The sequence below is a fragment of the Brassica napus genome, chromosome C2 (genome assembly GCF_020379485.1).
Source record: "Brassica napus cultivar Da-Ae chromosome C2, Da-Ae, whole genome shotgun sequence".
In the NCBI taxonomy this organism is placed as follows: Eukaryota; Viridiplantae; Streptophyta; class Magnoliopsida; order Brassicales; family Brassicaceae; genus Brassica; species Brassica napus.
The window spans coordinates 21,270,923-21,285,773 of record NC_063445.1 but is presented as its reverse complement, the minus strand read 5'-3'; the positions used below and the strand labels follow the sequence as shown (position 1 = coordinate 21,285,773).

General features: G+C 35.1%; 1 protein-coding gene across 2 annotated transcripts; it reads right to left on the bottom strand.

The window, feature by feature from the left end:
* Positions 1–6,023: 6,023 nt before the first annotated feature.
* LOC106381147 (protein TIFY 7-like) lies at positions 6,024–8,565 on the bottom strand. Of its 2 annotated transcripts, XM_013821015.3 has the most exons (7): positions 8,307–8,565; positions 8,004–8,080; positions 7,375–7,541; positions 7,196–7,280; positions 6,867–7,125; positions 6,598–6,652; positions 6,024–6,420 (listed from the first exon to the last, which is right to left on the bottom strand). In XM_013821015.3, exons 1-7 carry the CDS (start codon positions 8,392–8,394, stop codon positions 6,327–6,329), a joined length of 825 nt encoding a protein of 274 aa, XP_013676469.1. In that variant the 5' UTR covers positions 8,395–8,565; the 3' UTR covers positions 6,024–6,326. The 2 variants fall into 2 exon arrangements, with proteins under 2 accessions (XP_013676469.1, XP_022551849.1); XM_022696128.2 differs by lacking the exon at positions 8,004–8,080 and having other exon boundaries at positions 8,307–8,552.
* Between the last annotated feature and the right edge of the window lie 6,286 nt (positions 8,566–14,851).

Sequence of the window (14,851 nt, the reverse complement as noted above, 5' to 3'; positions counted from 1 at the left end):
GGGTTTTCGATTGGAGGTGATGGGGCAGGCGCGATAAGCAAATCTGGAGAAGCATCTTTGGGTCTAGAGACAAGTGTGATTGTTGATTTGCAGATCTCTGGGGGAAGGGCTATTTCGCTCTCCCCAGACGTGGGCCCTATGGGCGTAGCGGTGGGAGGCAATCTGGCTCCGATAGAGGCAGAAGGGAAGGGAAACAAGGTGGAAGTGGTTTTGGAAAAAGAGGGTACATCAAATAAGACTTCGTATTCTGAGGCTGTGAGGGAGGTCTTGGCTGAATCGATTAACCCTGAGTTTGTGGTAACAGATGGGGTTGCGGAGGTCTCAATACCAGAGGAGCTAATGGAAGATGTTGAGCCTTTGTGGAGGTGTTTCGTAGTGGGTTATTTTATGAATGATGCGCCTCACATTGGCTCTATTCATTCAACGGTAAATAGAATTTGGTCGTCTCCAGGGAAAGTGTCGAAGATTGATGTTCAATTTATTGGAAAGAGGACGGTTTTGTTTAGGGTGGAAGATGCTCAAGTTTGCAGTCGAATCATCAGGAGGAAGTTCTGGCATATATCAGAGGTCCCTCTGGTTCTAAATGAATGGACTCCGAAATCAGCAAAAGCTCCACCGGACCTCTCAGCCATGCCATTGTGGGTGTATTTGGAGAATGTTCCAGGCTATTTATACTCAAAAAAGGCCTCTCATTTCTATCTCGCACTGCAGGAAAATTTGTCAAGCTGCACCCTACTACTGAGCGTTGTGTTCGGTTAGATGTAGCGAGAGTATTAGTTGAAGTAGATCTTGAGAAACCACTGCCACAGAAGATTTGCTTCAAGGGAAAGGATGGTCATGAAGTAAATGTTGGTGTTAATTTCTCATGGCTTCCTCCTTGTTGTAGTGTATGCTCTAAGTGGGGGCACAATGACAAGGACTGACATGAGAAACAAGAGGTGGTGATTCTAAAAAGGCCAGAGATGGAGAAGCAGCTGGTTGCTGAAGCTGGAAAGACAAAGGATAGTGATGTGGGAATAGGAAGGGAAGCGGTCTCAGAGTTGCTAAATGAGTTGGAACAGTTACCGGTTAATGCATTGCTGGCAGAGAATGCAGGCGAAAATGGAAGAGAGTTGAGTCTGTTTCTAAATAACCTCAGCTCGGGTGTGGAATCAGAGAAATGAGTCACTTTGGGGGAGCAGGGTAGCAATAGATCTTCCCCTCCACGGGAGAAGGTTCTGTTGGATAAAGTTGCGTCTCCTAACAGTTTTCAGGCTCTACAAGGAATAAGGGAGGAGGGAGAAATTGATGAGGATGATGGCATAGAAGACGAGTTAAATCTCAAAACCCAAGATAAAAGATATGAGAAGGGTACTGAAGGAGACGGTAAAGGGGAGGGAAAGAAGGCAGGTCAAAGCACAGGACAAAGAGGTAAAAGAAGAGGGAAAGCGTTGATTGCGAATACGAGAGGACTGGTTAATGCAGTGGTGAGTGGCCAAGGCAAGAAAGCTTCCTCTCGTAGGAACAAATGACGTCAATCTTCGCATGGAACATGCGCGGTTTCAATCAACCGCGTAAACACAACGCTGTAAAATATTGGATTAAGGAGGCAAAGCTACGGTTAGGATGTTTGGTGGAAACGAGAGTTCAGGAGGAGAATTTTCAGCAGATTTTTTCAGCTACTTTTCAGGGATGCCAGTATTTGCACAACTACAGCCACCACAGATTGGGAAGAATCTGGGTTTGTTGGTCGGAGGATGTGGAAGTGGTGCATGTGTTGGTTAGTGCACAAATGATAACGTGTTGGGTGAAGTTTAAAGACACGGGTGATATTTTTCTTGCATCATTTATCTATGGCTCGAATTGTATGATGGAGAGAAGAGATTTATGGAGAGAGATGGATACAGTAGCTCGGTTAGCGGCAGCGGGGACAAATCCATGGATATTGCAAGGCGATTTCAATGTCACAAAGTCTGCTATGGAGCACTCTAGGTTTCTAGATACCACAGGAGAGAATTTGGCTATTAGAGAGTTCCAGGATATCATCAGAAGCTGCGATCTTGTTGACATCCCTCACACTGGCTCGGAGTTCACATGGATAAATAGTCAATATGGAAACCCTATCAGCAAGAAGTTGGATAGAACTATGGGTAACAGCAGTTGGATCTCAAGGTTTGAGCAATCACACACTCTGTTTGAAGCAGGAGGTGTTTCTGACCACTCTAGAATGGTGACTATTGTACATGACAACCCGGTGGAAAATCAAAAACCTTTCAAGTTTTTCACGCATGTGGTCAGCCACCCTCAGTTTTTGGAAGTGGTAGATCAAGTATGGAACTCTACTGCTCCCCTGTTTCATTCTCGGACAGCTTTGAAGAAACTGCAGGACAAATTAAAGATGTTAAAATCAGAGCTCCGGCGACTGAATAGAGAGTCCTTTGGAGATTTGCCAGCGAGGGTAAAAGTGGCTTTGGAGGTTCTCTCTGATAAGCAGAATAATGCAATGCGGAACCCTTGTACCACTACGTTTGAGGAAGCTTCTGATGCATGGGAGCACTGGCATCACCTATCTGGAATTGAAGAACAATTTTTCTATCAAAAATCCCGAGTCAAATGGCTGGATCTTGGCGACAGAAATACAAATTTCTACCACAAGACGTGCCAAACCCGTACCTCTCGTAACACTATTCGTAGATTGATCACTTCAGATGGAAGGGTCCTAACGGAGCTGGCTGATATTAAAAAAGAGGCGGTTGATTACTATGAGGGTTTTCTTCAGGAACCAGGGCACTTGAGTTTGGAGGATATTACTGAGAATAGGTTAAGTGATCTGCTAGATTATCGTTGCAGCGACACAAAAGCAGCTTCCCTAGTTGGTCATGTTCAAGCTGAGGAAGTCAAAGAAGCTTTGTTTTCGATGCCAGCAAACAAGGCACCAGGGCCTGATGGTTACCCTATGGAGTTCTACAAAGCAGTGTGGTCAGTTGTGGGTAAAGATTTAGTGATTGTTGTCCACTCTTTCTTTTTGTATGGCTTCATGCCTCGGAGCACAAATGCTACTCTCCTGTCCCTTGTACTGAAAACAACAAGTGCAGAGAAGATGAGTGATTTCAGACCGATAGCATGCTGTAATGTGATTTATAAGCTCATCTCCAAAATCATGGCTCACCGGCTCAAAGGTATTCTCCCAGCAGCTATTGAGCAGAATCAATGTGCGTTTGTTCAAGGCAGGATGCTGCTAGAAAATGTTCTCTTGGCCACAGAATTGGTGAAAGATTATCACAAGCCTCAAGCATCCTCTCGCTCAGCAATCAAGTTGGATATTTCAAAAGCTTTTGACACTGTCAAGTGGACATTCATTGAAGCAGTGCTCCGAGCGATGCGCTTGCCAGATATGTTCGTAACCTGGATCATGAAGTGTATCAGTACTGCGATGTTCTCTGTCTCTATCAATGGTAAGTTGGAAGGTTTCTTTCCGAGCTCCAGAGGAATTCGCTAAGGATGTTCTTTATCACCGTATATGTACGTCATCGTTAGTAATGTTCTCTCAAAGCTTCTCAACAAAGCTATCATGGGAGGAAATATAGGATACCACCCCATATGTAGAGTGGTTAATCTTTCGCATCTCAGTTTTGCCGACGACATTGTGGTCTTCACTGATGGTTCTCCTACATCCCTCACAGGAACGCTTGATGCTTTTGGAGACTTTGCTAGCATGTCGGGACTCTGTATAAATGTTGCAAAGTCAACAGTCTTCGCAGCAGGCAGGGGAAAGCAGGCTCAAGAAACTGTAGCTGCAGCCTGTGGACTCACGGTCTCAGCTCTTCCCATCAAATATCTTGGGATGTCGCTTACTACTAAAACAATGTCTAGAAGTGATTATGAGCCACTGATAGCAAAAATTAGAGCTAGATTCCTCAGCTGGACAAGCAAAGCTCTAGCTTTTGCCGGGAGGTTGCAGTTAATAAATTCGGTTATTGCAAGCATCACCAATTTTTGGTGTTCTGCGTTTAGTCTTCCTCAGGACTGCATTGATGAGATTGAGAGTATGTGTTCGGCATTTCTGTGGAGCGGCTCACCCAATATCTCATCAAAGTCAAAGGTCGCATGGGAGGAGGTCTGTAAACCAAAGGATGAAGGAGGTCTCGGGATTCGTAGAATAAAGGATGTGTCTGCGGTGTTTGATTTGAAACTGATATGGCGTCTTTTCAACAACTTAACCTCCCTCTGGGTTCAATGGCTGAAGCAGACTATACTACGTGGGGAGTCCTTTTGGGATGCTCGGGTAGGGGCAGTGGGCTCATGGGTTTGGAAGAAGCTCCTCCAGCTGAGACCATTGGCCAAGCAGTTTCTGTGTATGGAAGTTCGAAATGGCAAAACTGTTGGATTCTGGACTGATATATGGCTTCCTATAGGGCGCTTGATTGAAGTAATTGGTGAGCGGGGAACTCAGAAGCTTGGCATAGTCCGCAATGCAGAGATTGCTGATGTCTTAGTCAATGATCAGTGGAGATTTCGGAACTCAAGAGATAGCAGTATAGAGCAAGTGCTTGCGCAGGTAAAGGTAAAGCCGCTGGTACTGGCGCCAAATGTGGATGATGGGGTGAAATGGAAGCGAGGAGATGTAGATTATGGATCAGAATTCTCAGCTTATAGCACTTGGAACATGGTGCGGGGCCAAAATACTAAGATCCCCTGGGCGAAGCTGATTTGGTTTAAACAAGGTGTGCCACGATATACTTTTGTAACTTGGCTAGCTGTTAAAGATAGGCTCTCTACTGGATCCAGAATGCGAACTTGGGGAGTAATACATGGTTGCACTTTCTGTGGAGAACCAGAAGAATCAAGAGACCATTTGTTTTTTGCTTGCCCATACACATATGGCTTATGGTTGCAGATTGTTGGTTCCTTACTGCGACCGGCGCCATCACTTGACTGGAATAAGATTCTGGCTCGCATTCTCCACTCAGCACATGATAGGCTTGTTTCTATTCTCCTGAGGCTAGCATTACAAGTCACTATCTATTACATTTGGCGTGAACGTAACGAGAGACGACACACACAGCGGAGTCAACCAGCAAACCAGCTTGCCAAGGTGATAGAAAAGACTATAAAACAGAGGATTATGTCAACTCGATACTGTGAGAAGAGAGGACTAACGAGACTGATGCAGCGGTGGTTTGAGGTCCATATTGGGTAAGGATAGAAGCAAAGAGCAAAGATTTTGGATTTCTAGATTCATTTTGTACATAACTATTTTTTTCTATGATCGACAAATTTAACATTTCATAAAAAAAAAAAAAAAGTGGTAGTTCAAATTGGGCAACTTGGTGGGGGCATGAAAAGACAAGATTAAAAGAATGAGACAGAGTGAGGTGCAAAATGATAAGACTAGGGTCGTTCTTATCCACTTATGAACGAGAACGGGTTTTCTGTGACCAGTTTACATGTTAATCTCTTTGTTCCCTTCTCCTTGCCAACCTCTCTTTCTTCCCAAATATTACTTTCCTACAAGATTTCTTTTTTTTTCATTTGTAAACTGCATTCAAAAAAATGAAAAAAAAAACCTACAAGATTTCTTCTGCCTCAATAAATAAAATATCTATGAGATCTTTGATTGTGAACAGAATCTATACATCCTAATCAACCGCGGAGCTACTCTGGTTCACTCAATACAATCTTCTTTTGTGTCTTCTTTAAGATTGATTTTAAAACGCACTTCCTTTACAAGATCCCACCAATAAAACTATTGACGCTATTTTACACATACATATTTCCTTGTGAATATTTCTTTATTTTTCTTCGGTTGAATTGAATATATCTTTATTTTTCGGTTGTATGAAATCTTATCATTTTAGTTTTCTTACAAGTTAATCAATAACAAAGTGGGTGGTTCGCCAAGCTCTCTTCAATGTGCACAGAGAGTTTTTAATGAGTCTGCTGTTCTTAGTCTTCAACCCCAAGAGAAGGAATGTCTTTCATAGTAGCAAGAAAAACTAGTTTTCAATTTTATTAGCATTTTGTGATGATGCAACGTATTCGTATAACCAAAAAAAAAACTAGATTAGACAGTAAAATTACAATACTGGTTTTTATTCTTGACACTAACAGACATGACAAACGTATAAATATATAGTATATGTTAGTGTTTCAAATAAAAAAAAATGAACCTACAATAACAGACTAAGCCATTACAACAATGCTCAAATACATAGACGCCTGACGCCTTCTCCTGATCGTAACATAATAAATGGTAGCTATAATAATAATCTGTCGATTATATTACAAGTTACCATCGTAATAAAACCTCACAGAGGTTTTAAAAACCGAAGAAGAAGAAGAAATGTTTAGGTATGCGAAGCAGAAGGGTAATTCATTCCACTTGATTCTCCGGTTGACAAATCAAGAAGCATCTTCTTGTATGGCAATGCACTCATGAGCCTGCACCAACATCAATTCTTTTTAGATTCAACTTCTAGTCACATATCGAAGAACTCAAGATTCTATAAAGGAAAAACGAATTAAACTATTTCTCAAAAGAAAAAAACGAATTAAACTTCTATTATCAGTTACATTTATTTTAATTCAAAAAATTAGTTTAAAAAAAACGAATCAAACCTCTCTTTGCGCTTCTCCAAGAACCGAGCCAATGAGGCTTTACGAGCTTGAGGAACTGAGATTGAAACATCTTTTAGATTAGTGTTAAAGAATAAAAGTCTAGCATCGCTAGGTGGAGTATTAATGAACTAATATGTGAAACGTTATGATCTATCAATACTGGTTTTAAGTTGGAAGTGTATCAGAAATTTAAATTTAGCAATTAGACATGATTTATGCGATGAAAATTTTGAACACACAAAAATTTGATTTCATGTCGATATATATACCTGAAGGAATCATATTTCCAGGACCTGCTGCGTTGAATGATTCGATCATGCTCATTGCATTAGTCGCACCAACGGGTCTGTCTCTACACCTAGAGAAACTATCAGCGTAAGTGGCAGAGCTTGATGATGCCGCAGCAGCAGCAGCGTTATGGACTTGTTTTCCATAAACTCTTTCAGTTTCTTGAACTGGTTTCTTCAAACTGCTCTCTCCAGTTTCTCCTTTCAAACCGTTCCGAGCACATAACATAATAGCTTGAGCCTAATCACACATATCACTATACATGGTACGTCTCGTAAATTTAACTCTATAAAATATGTACTGATTATACCTTATCAGGAGATATATTATTAAAGACGCTAACAGTTCCACCATAGAAGATAGTGAGCTGAGGTAGTGATCCTGAGGAAGCCACTCTGTTCCACAAAGCCCCATAACCAAAATTAAACCTAACTCAACAGTTCTTGCGTCTCAAGTTAGGTCTTATTTTTTAAATCTTAGGTACGTTACCGAGCATCCGCCGACAAGTTAAAAGCAGGACGGAAAGAAGAATGATTAGTTAACGGAACTGAACCGCCAAGTAAAGGCGGATTCGCGTTCTGAAACGCACCACCGCTAAATTGGCTTCTGCGGAGATTGCTGGCCGCAGAAACTGGGCCCCGCTGGTAAGAGCCCGCCTGAAACGTCAACATCTTAACATTTTTTTTTCACTATGTCTTTTAATACAAAAAGTGCCGACATATGCGTTTATCTAAAACTTCAAAGGCCAGTCGCCACATCTTTTATTATTGTTTTCTAATTTTGCGGCTGGCTAGCGACTCTTAGATCTCACTTATAAAGAAAACTATTTTTTTCCTTTTACAATTTCCATCAATGATTGGCCACACACAATAGTTTTTTTTCTTTTGATAGATCAATTAAAAATCTTGTTAACAAATCAATAAATGTTCAAGAAATAAAATTAAAACTCCGACAGGTTTTCCGACCATTCTCCCGAAGCTTTCCGCTGACAGTTGTCCGGGAAAGTAGTTAATGTAACCATTAAATCAGCCCCAGCCATAAGATGGTGAAATTGTGAAAGTTCTGTAAACTAGTGATTAAAAGAAGTTGAATTGAATCTTAAAAGCAGTTGAACAAACCTGAAAATCAGGCATGAAATTTGAATTAGGCAAGAGCTTTGCCTTTCCCCATTGTATAGCTGCCTTCTTGCTCAATACTAAAATTATCCAATTTTTATTGACATCAAATAAAATTACTCATTTTGTAAACTCCAATTCTCATTTTTCATGCATCATTTGATCAAATATTATTATTATTATCTACTTTTACAACAACGTTTTGGAATCTAAGCAGTTGATCAAATCTAAGTTAATTCTATTTAAAAACAACAACTTTGGACTATAGTAAACATGCTTATACGGTAGAGAGACAAGAACACAAACCTCGTTCTCCGACACGATCATCGTTGGCCTCGCGTTTAACGTTGCTGAGATACTTCTTGTCGCTCAAACCAAGAAAATCTCTTTCCATCTCGAACTAAAACAAAGAACCACTACGACACAATTTTCTTTCTCTGTTTCTGCTCAAAAGATTTAATTTAAAAAACAAAACAAAAGGTAGTGAGAATCCAATGGGAAGGTTTCGTTTCAGTAATGTTGCAGACACACTTTTGGAGACGGTGTTCTTTTCTAGTTTTTAAAGGCTTTTGCTTGATTAAAAACCATGTGGGGCTTATTCCACCGGGAAACACAGTTGGTGCGACCTGCTAGACCGGTTAATTTCACATGTTTTTAATGTTTCTCTTTTGATTTTTGATTTTTTTTTTTTGGCTTTCTCGGAATTGTAGACATCTGTCGGTGGATCTGATTTTAATTCTAACAGAGAATAATGAGGGGTGAATTTGATGGCTATTGGATCTTTTATTTCATGAACTCACCACATGTGAAATGTGTGGTTCCTTTTCTTATTCAACGGTTTGATATTTATCAAGGCTAGTAAAATATTTATATAGTTTGATTTAATCGTTTTTTGTTTCGATCACACTAAAAATTTCGGATATCTATTTACGAAGTAAAGAAAATATTATTTTTTAGGAACGAGTTCTATAATTATATTTTATATAAATTTTACAATATTTTAACTTAATAAATTGATTTATAATATTTTATTTATTAAATTGATTATATCAGTTATTAAAGTTTGAAAAATAAATAATTTTCTGTAATAAAATATTATTTTTTTTTTTAATTGTCCTAATCGAATCGGATTTCCGATTAAAAATATAAAAAAGTTTGAATATCTAGATACCAAATATCTAGATAGCTACAAATCAAATCGATAGGATAACTGGTTATTCAGATAAACAAATCGGACCACAAATACTTCCAAAATCTGATATTCAATTTATGCCACCCCTGTTTATCACCGCATTTTATTTCTTTGAAAAGTAAACAGCTTTCGAATCCCACCTTTAATGTATTTGATTTTTTTTTTAATAATTAATATTTTAAATCGTAATAGACAGCTCAGCGATACCTAAGCTTCCTTTAATGACATGTCAATTTTTATAAACGTTTGACTAGCAGAAAAGAAAAGAGGTCAATGTATGATTTAGTATATTATTATTAGTTTGTGTATAAAATTTAAAATAAATCTATGTTGATGTATGTTTTAGCATAGATCATTAATGTATGTATTGATTAATGTATGTACTGATCCGGACTGAAGCACTCTTGTTGATGCATGAATTGAATTGGCCGATTTCTCCGGCCATTGATGAGGTGACTCTTTCGTAGAGGCGAAGTGTCACTTGTTAGAATACTACACTACTACTATCCACCGCGTGAATAATCAATGGGCCGAAATAAGTTTCGTTTGCTTACCTAAGGCCGAAAGTTATGTGTTGTCGGCCCAGCATTGGTAAGTATTCCACTACATTAGATTCTCTATCTGCTTGTGTGGTCATTCTTTTTTTTTTTTTTTTTTTTTTTTTGTGTGTGGTCATTCTTTCGAGTTTGTCAAACCAAAAACTGTACTTGCTTGTTGAAAGCATCATCTTAAAAAAATCGTTATAATATAAATCAATGTAATCATTCATCAAATGAAATGATAAATGTTCATTTAAATTTTAACTTTTCAATAATAAAAACTTGAACCACTAAGACTACTTACAATGGGCATCTTGAATCATTTATTCAACTGTTGAATGCTTTCAATAGAAATGTTGAAAAAGGCAAAAAAGCTACGTGGATTAATCGGTGTTGATAGTTTTCAACATGTTGAAACTAGAAAATGGGATCCACCAAAGCAACATGTTACCTTGGGATTTTCTTTTTACATCCTTAATTTTTCATATCAATTATTTTATAGCAAATTTATTTATTTATTTACATATTGTATATCAAAATTTATTATATATCAAAATTTATTAATCCGTGTGTTTTACAAATAGAGACTTGTTTCATTTAATTTGGACATATAATTTTTAATTGCAATTTTAGTTGATTTTTGGAAAAATAAAGTATAAAATTTTATGTGTATTACATGGAAGAAGAAAACGATGAGGTGGATTGTTAGAACATAAAAATGGGGTGTTGAATAAGAAAGACCAATGTACATGGTCTAATGAAAATATAAGTATAGAGAAAATATTTAACGTTTGTGGAAATCTTTTCGGACGATCGACTCTCTATTTTTCTTCCTTTTAATTGTTTTATTAATAAGAAACTCGAAAAAACCTCGGATGCCTTTATCGATTCAATCTAATCAGGTTTTTGTAGCACAGGTAACCTTTGATTATATAACACATGATACTTTTGATATAAAATAACTTAATAATGTTATACCAATATGATATTAGAATAGTGTTTGAAAACATTGTTCACTGATTTTTAGATTATATATGTATTAAATAAACCTTTAAAATCTCTTATATATCAAAAGAGAAGCATTACAACATTTAATTTTAACTATGACACGTATCATCATTAGAATTATTCTTAAAGTATCTAGAGAAATATGTTGGTCTACTAAACATATATTATATATTTTTCATAAAACCATGAAATTAATTAACAATCTACAATTATTATTTTTTCTTCTTTCGTTAAATAAAAGCTACAAAATTACCAAAAGTGAAGAAAATATATATTTGACAATTAATGATTTTAATAATAAAGATCTGATAAAAATTTACATATCTTTCATTATTTTTAATATTATATTATTAAAATAAACTAAACAATCATATTAATCATATAATAATAATTTAGATTTTTTGTATATGTTATATTTTGAATTCTTAAAAATGACTATAAAATATGAAAACTGTTAAAAGTCTTACATTGAAAAAAGTTTATGATCTATAGTTTAAAATTTTGTTATAATAAAATAAAAATGATCAGAAAATCATATGAGTAAAAACTCATATTTAATAGATATTCAGATTAATATATATATATATATATATATAAAGCTTATGACATGATACACTTATGGATGAATATGCAAAGTTAGTTATTGGAATATATATTTTATTCTGTGCATGTTCGCGGATAATCATTAATTAATGTGCAATCTAGAATTTAAAATTTCAGAAGATTAAAAATATGGAAAAGAGTTAGACGTTGGTTGGTATGTCCAATTCCTAAAACATCTGATAATCGGCTTATAGTTTTAATATAACACTAGAGCTATACCCGCCCGACCGGGCATGTGTTTTTTTGTTTACGTAATGTAACTAAATATTTTTTCATACCATTACATAATCTATAAAAATTATAGTAAAATGGTGACAAAAATACATCACATAATACATATTTGTTGTTACATAATTCCACTAATAGTAAAAGTAAAATAATTTATATCACTGTAAATGTAAATATCACGCGAATATTTGTTTTTATTTAACCGATATCATTTTTATTTACCGATATCGAGCTGGCTAGTGGTAAAGGAAATGCTAATAACCTTTCATTGGTCGGGTTTGATACATGTTGGAAAGAATTATTTACAATATTTGGGTTCCCAATAAAAAAGAGAAACCACTTTTCATTTTTTAGGAATATACTTTTGTTTTTTATAAATAATATAATATTTATTTATTTTTTCATGTATTATGTATTTTTTAATATGACATTTCGCATAATAATTAAAATATTTTTTTTAGTTTATGTATGTGTTTTCCATAAACTAACATATATATGCGAAAATAATATTTGAGATGGTTTGATAGGTTTTTGGTCATAAATTATAACTATATTTAAATTTCCAACCTGTTATATAAGTAGTCTTAATTTTTAATTTATCAACCCGATATATAAATATTTTTCATGCATTAAATAAAATATTTATATTATACTTATTAAAATGAGTAATTTGTTAGAATGAGTAATTGCATTTCTTGTATTTATATTATTATCAAATTAATTTTATTTTAACTTACTGACTTTAACATTTTATTATATGTAGGATTTTTATTTTATATGAACTTTTTTATTCTTTTTTTAGAACATTGTTATCTTATCTAAATATTTTTCTTTACATACAAAACTTGAAAAATATTCTTTTGAAACTTTTCCTATTACAATTTTCTCATAAGAAAAATCTTAGGTATTTTTAATTTTTTAATACTGATACTTAAACCAAATCTAATATTTCAAATCATTACTAAAGAAAAAAAATTTAAGGTAAAATTCAATTGAACATATGTAATATCATACATAATTTAAAAATAATTTTCTAATAGCATTTTAGTTATATATATCTAAAACAATATTGATATTACGTGTATACGCACACCAATTAACCTAATGTGCACACTACCACAATCGAATGGTATGTCGATGTAGCACTTTAGGATCGAATCCACAGAGACCAACTATTACACTTTATCTTTATGGGATCAATATCAAGCTAAAACAATATGGGGGTTTAAAGATTTGAGGGTTTCGTGAGAAACAAGTAACAAGATTAATTAAAGTATTCAGATAACTAAAATGCTAGCCTAGGGTGGTTTGATCGGGTGTTAAGCAAGTGTGAGCCAAACAATTATTCAAGTTAATTAAGAGCAAGTCTAGAACTCGAATCACTCAAGTAGAACAGTCCACTGTCGTGGTACTGCTCCCTATGCTGATCGATCTTGATACCTAAACTCTCGTTTGGATCAAGATGCGACAGCAAGCAATAGAGGTCAAGTCCGATATGTTCACAAAACACCCTAACATCTACTTTCGCTGGTTATGGATGCAATGCTCATTCAAGTTATGTCTAGCAACCTATAACACTTTTGATGAATAGATTAAACCTAGAATCAGGCACTAAGTGGTTAACTTGATGCAAGCCTTAAGAACAACAGTGAATGAAGACAATCGATTTATAACTTATTTATGTCAAGCTCACGGATCTAACACCCTAGCACCCTAGACTAAGCAAGCTGACTACTCAGCCATAGCTACAGAGAACACAGAGATAACAGATCAAGAAAACATGCTGAATCAATAAAATAAAAGAGATAGGGTTCAGGACTCTTCTCAAGAGTGTAGAGATCCTTCTCCCTTTACAATAAGAAAATCCAACAATGGAGTTTTCGGTTCTGGTTCCTCTCTGTAAACTAGCGTAGAATGATAAAGAGAAACATAAAATATGATATGTCAAAGCCACATGCGGCTGGGAGAGAAAATATGGATAATTAGGGCAAATCCCGTAATGATTGTAGTTTCCTTAAAAATCTCTGCCGCTGGAACACTCACTCGGAACAGTCACTCGGGTTGCTCCGCTATCCGGAATAGTCATCAAGACTGTTCTGCGTGAAAACCACCAAATTGCATTGTTTTCTGCCTCTTTTGTTCCAGCTGGTCCATCTCCCATCCAATGCAAATCCAGACCTGTAATGACTCCAAAAGTACTAGAAAGACTCGATAAAGACTTGAAAACCAATTTAAAAGCATATATACAAGATGTATAAAACACCATATATCAAATATCATCAATTAAATAGATTAGTCAAATTGGTTATTTGAAAATTTAATTAGGTACAAATTCAGAATTATCAAGTAAAATGTATATTTTTAAATATGTTCTCATTATTAAGTTTTTATTCTCAAATGCGGCATATCCTTTAAATTTTTTAAATATTGTTAATTAATTTCATTAACAATATAAAACTTTGAAAAATGATAAACATTATTTAAAGAAGATAATACCCACGAATTTATGGAAAGATATTTTCTACTTTACATATTAAGGTTTATAGTATTAATGCATGTGCATTAAGTGTAATATTTATCATGAATTTGTTGTGGAATAGATTTAGGAAAAAATTAATTTAGATTTAAATTTATTAATTACTTGAATGACATTGTATTGTAATTAAATTATAAGTCTAATGGTTATTTCTTATTTGTACTTCTGTCTTAATAAAATAGATTTTAATGATTAAAGCATACATTAGGCCAATTCTTCAATTGAATTCCTTAGTCATTAATTATGAGAATAAATAATGATGAATAAGAAGAAAAGATTCGTAAAGACATTCACAATAGGACGAACAGAATGATTTTGTTCTCGATTCTCACATCCTAATTTTCGGTTTACCATGTTCCATTATTCTGGACACATTCATTTATTTTAACACATTCCCTCTCCTCCTATGTTTGGTTTTGTGTGTGTGTGTTTACGCGCACATGTGCAATAATAAAAGAAGACTAAAATGATATTTAGATACCAAATAGAATGTTGCTACGTCCATATCCAATTAATAAGATAAGAAGGAAGGTTTGTTAATTACTCCCTCCGTTTTTGATTTGTGCACACGGATTAAGAAAACAATTAATTTTGTATATTTTCTATACAAAAACATCATTACCTATACACCTAACCATATTTCAACCAATAGAAAAATAAATTGATGCATAAAATTAATAAATTTTGCATTGAAAATTGAAAACGACACTTATTTTGTAACGAAAAATTTTCTCTAAAACGACAC

Coding starts and splice junctions, on each gene's coding strand:
- LOC106381147 (XM_013821015.3), bottom strand. CDS start 8,394: ATGGAAAGAGATTTTCTTGGTTTGAGCGACAAGAAGTATCTCAGCAAC. Junction 8,081..8,306: donor TGATCGTGTCGGAGAACGAG/GTTTGTGTTCTT, acceptor GGATAATTTTAG/TATTGAGCAAGAAGGCAGCT. Junction 7,281..7,374: donor AACTTGTCGGCGGATGCTCG/GTAACGTACCTA, acceptor TTTGTGGAACAG/AGTGGCTTCCTCAGGATCAC.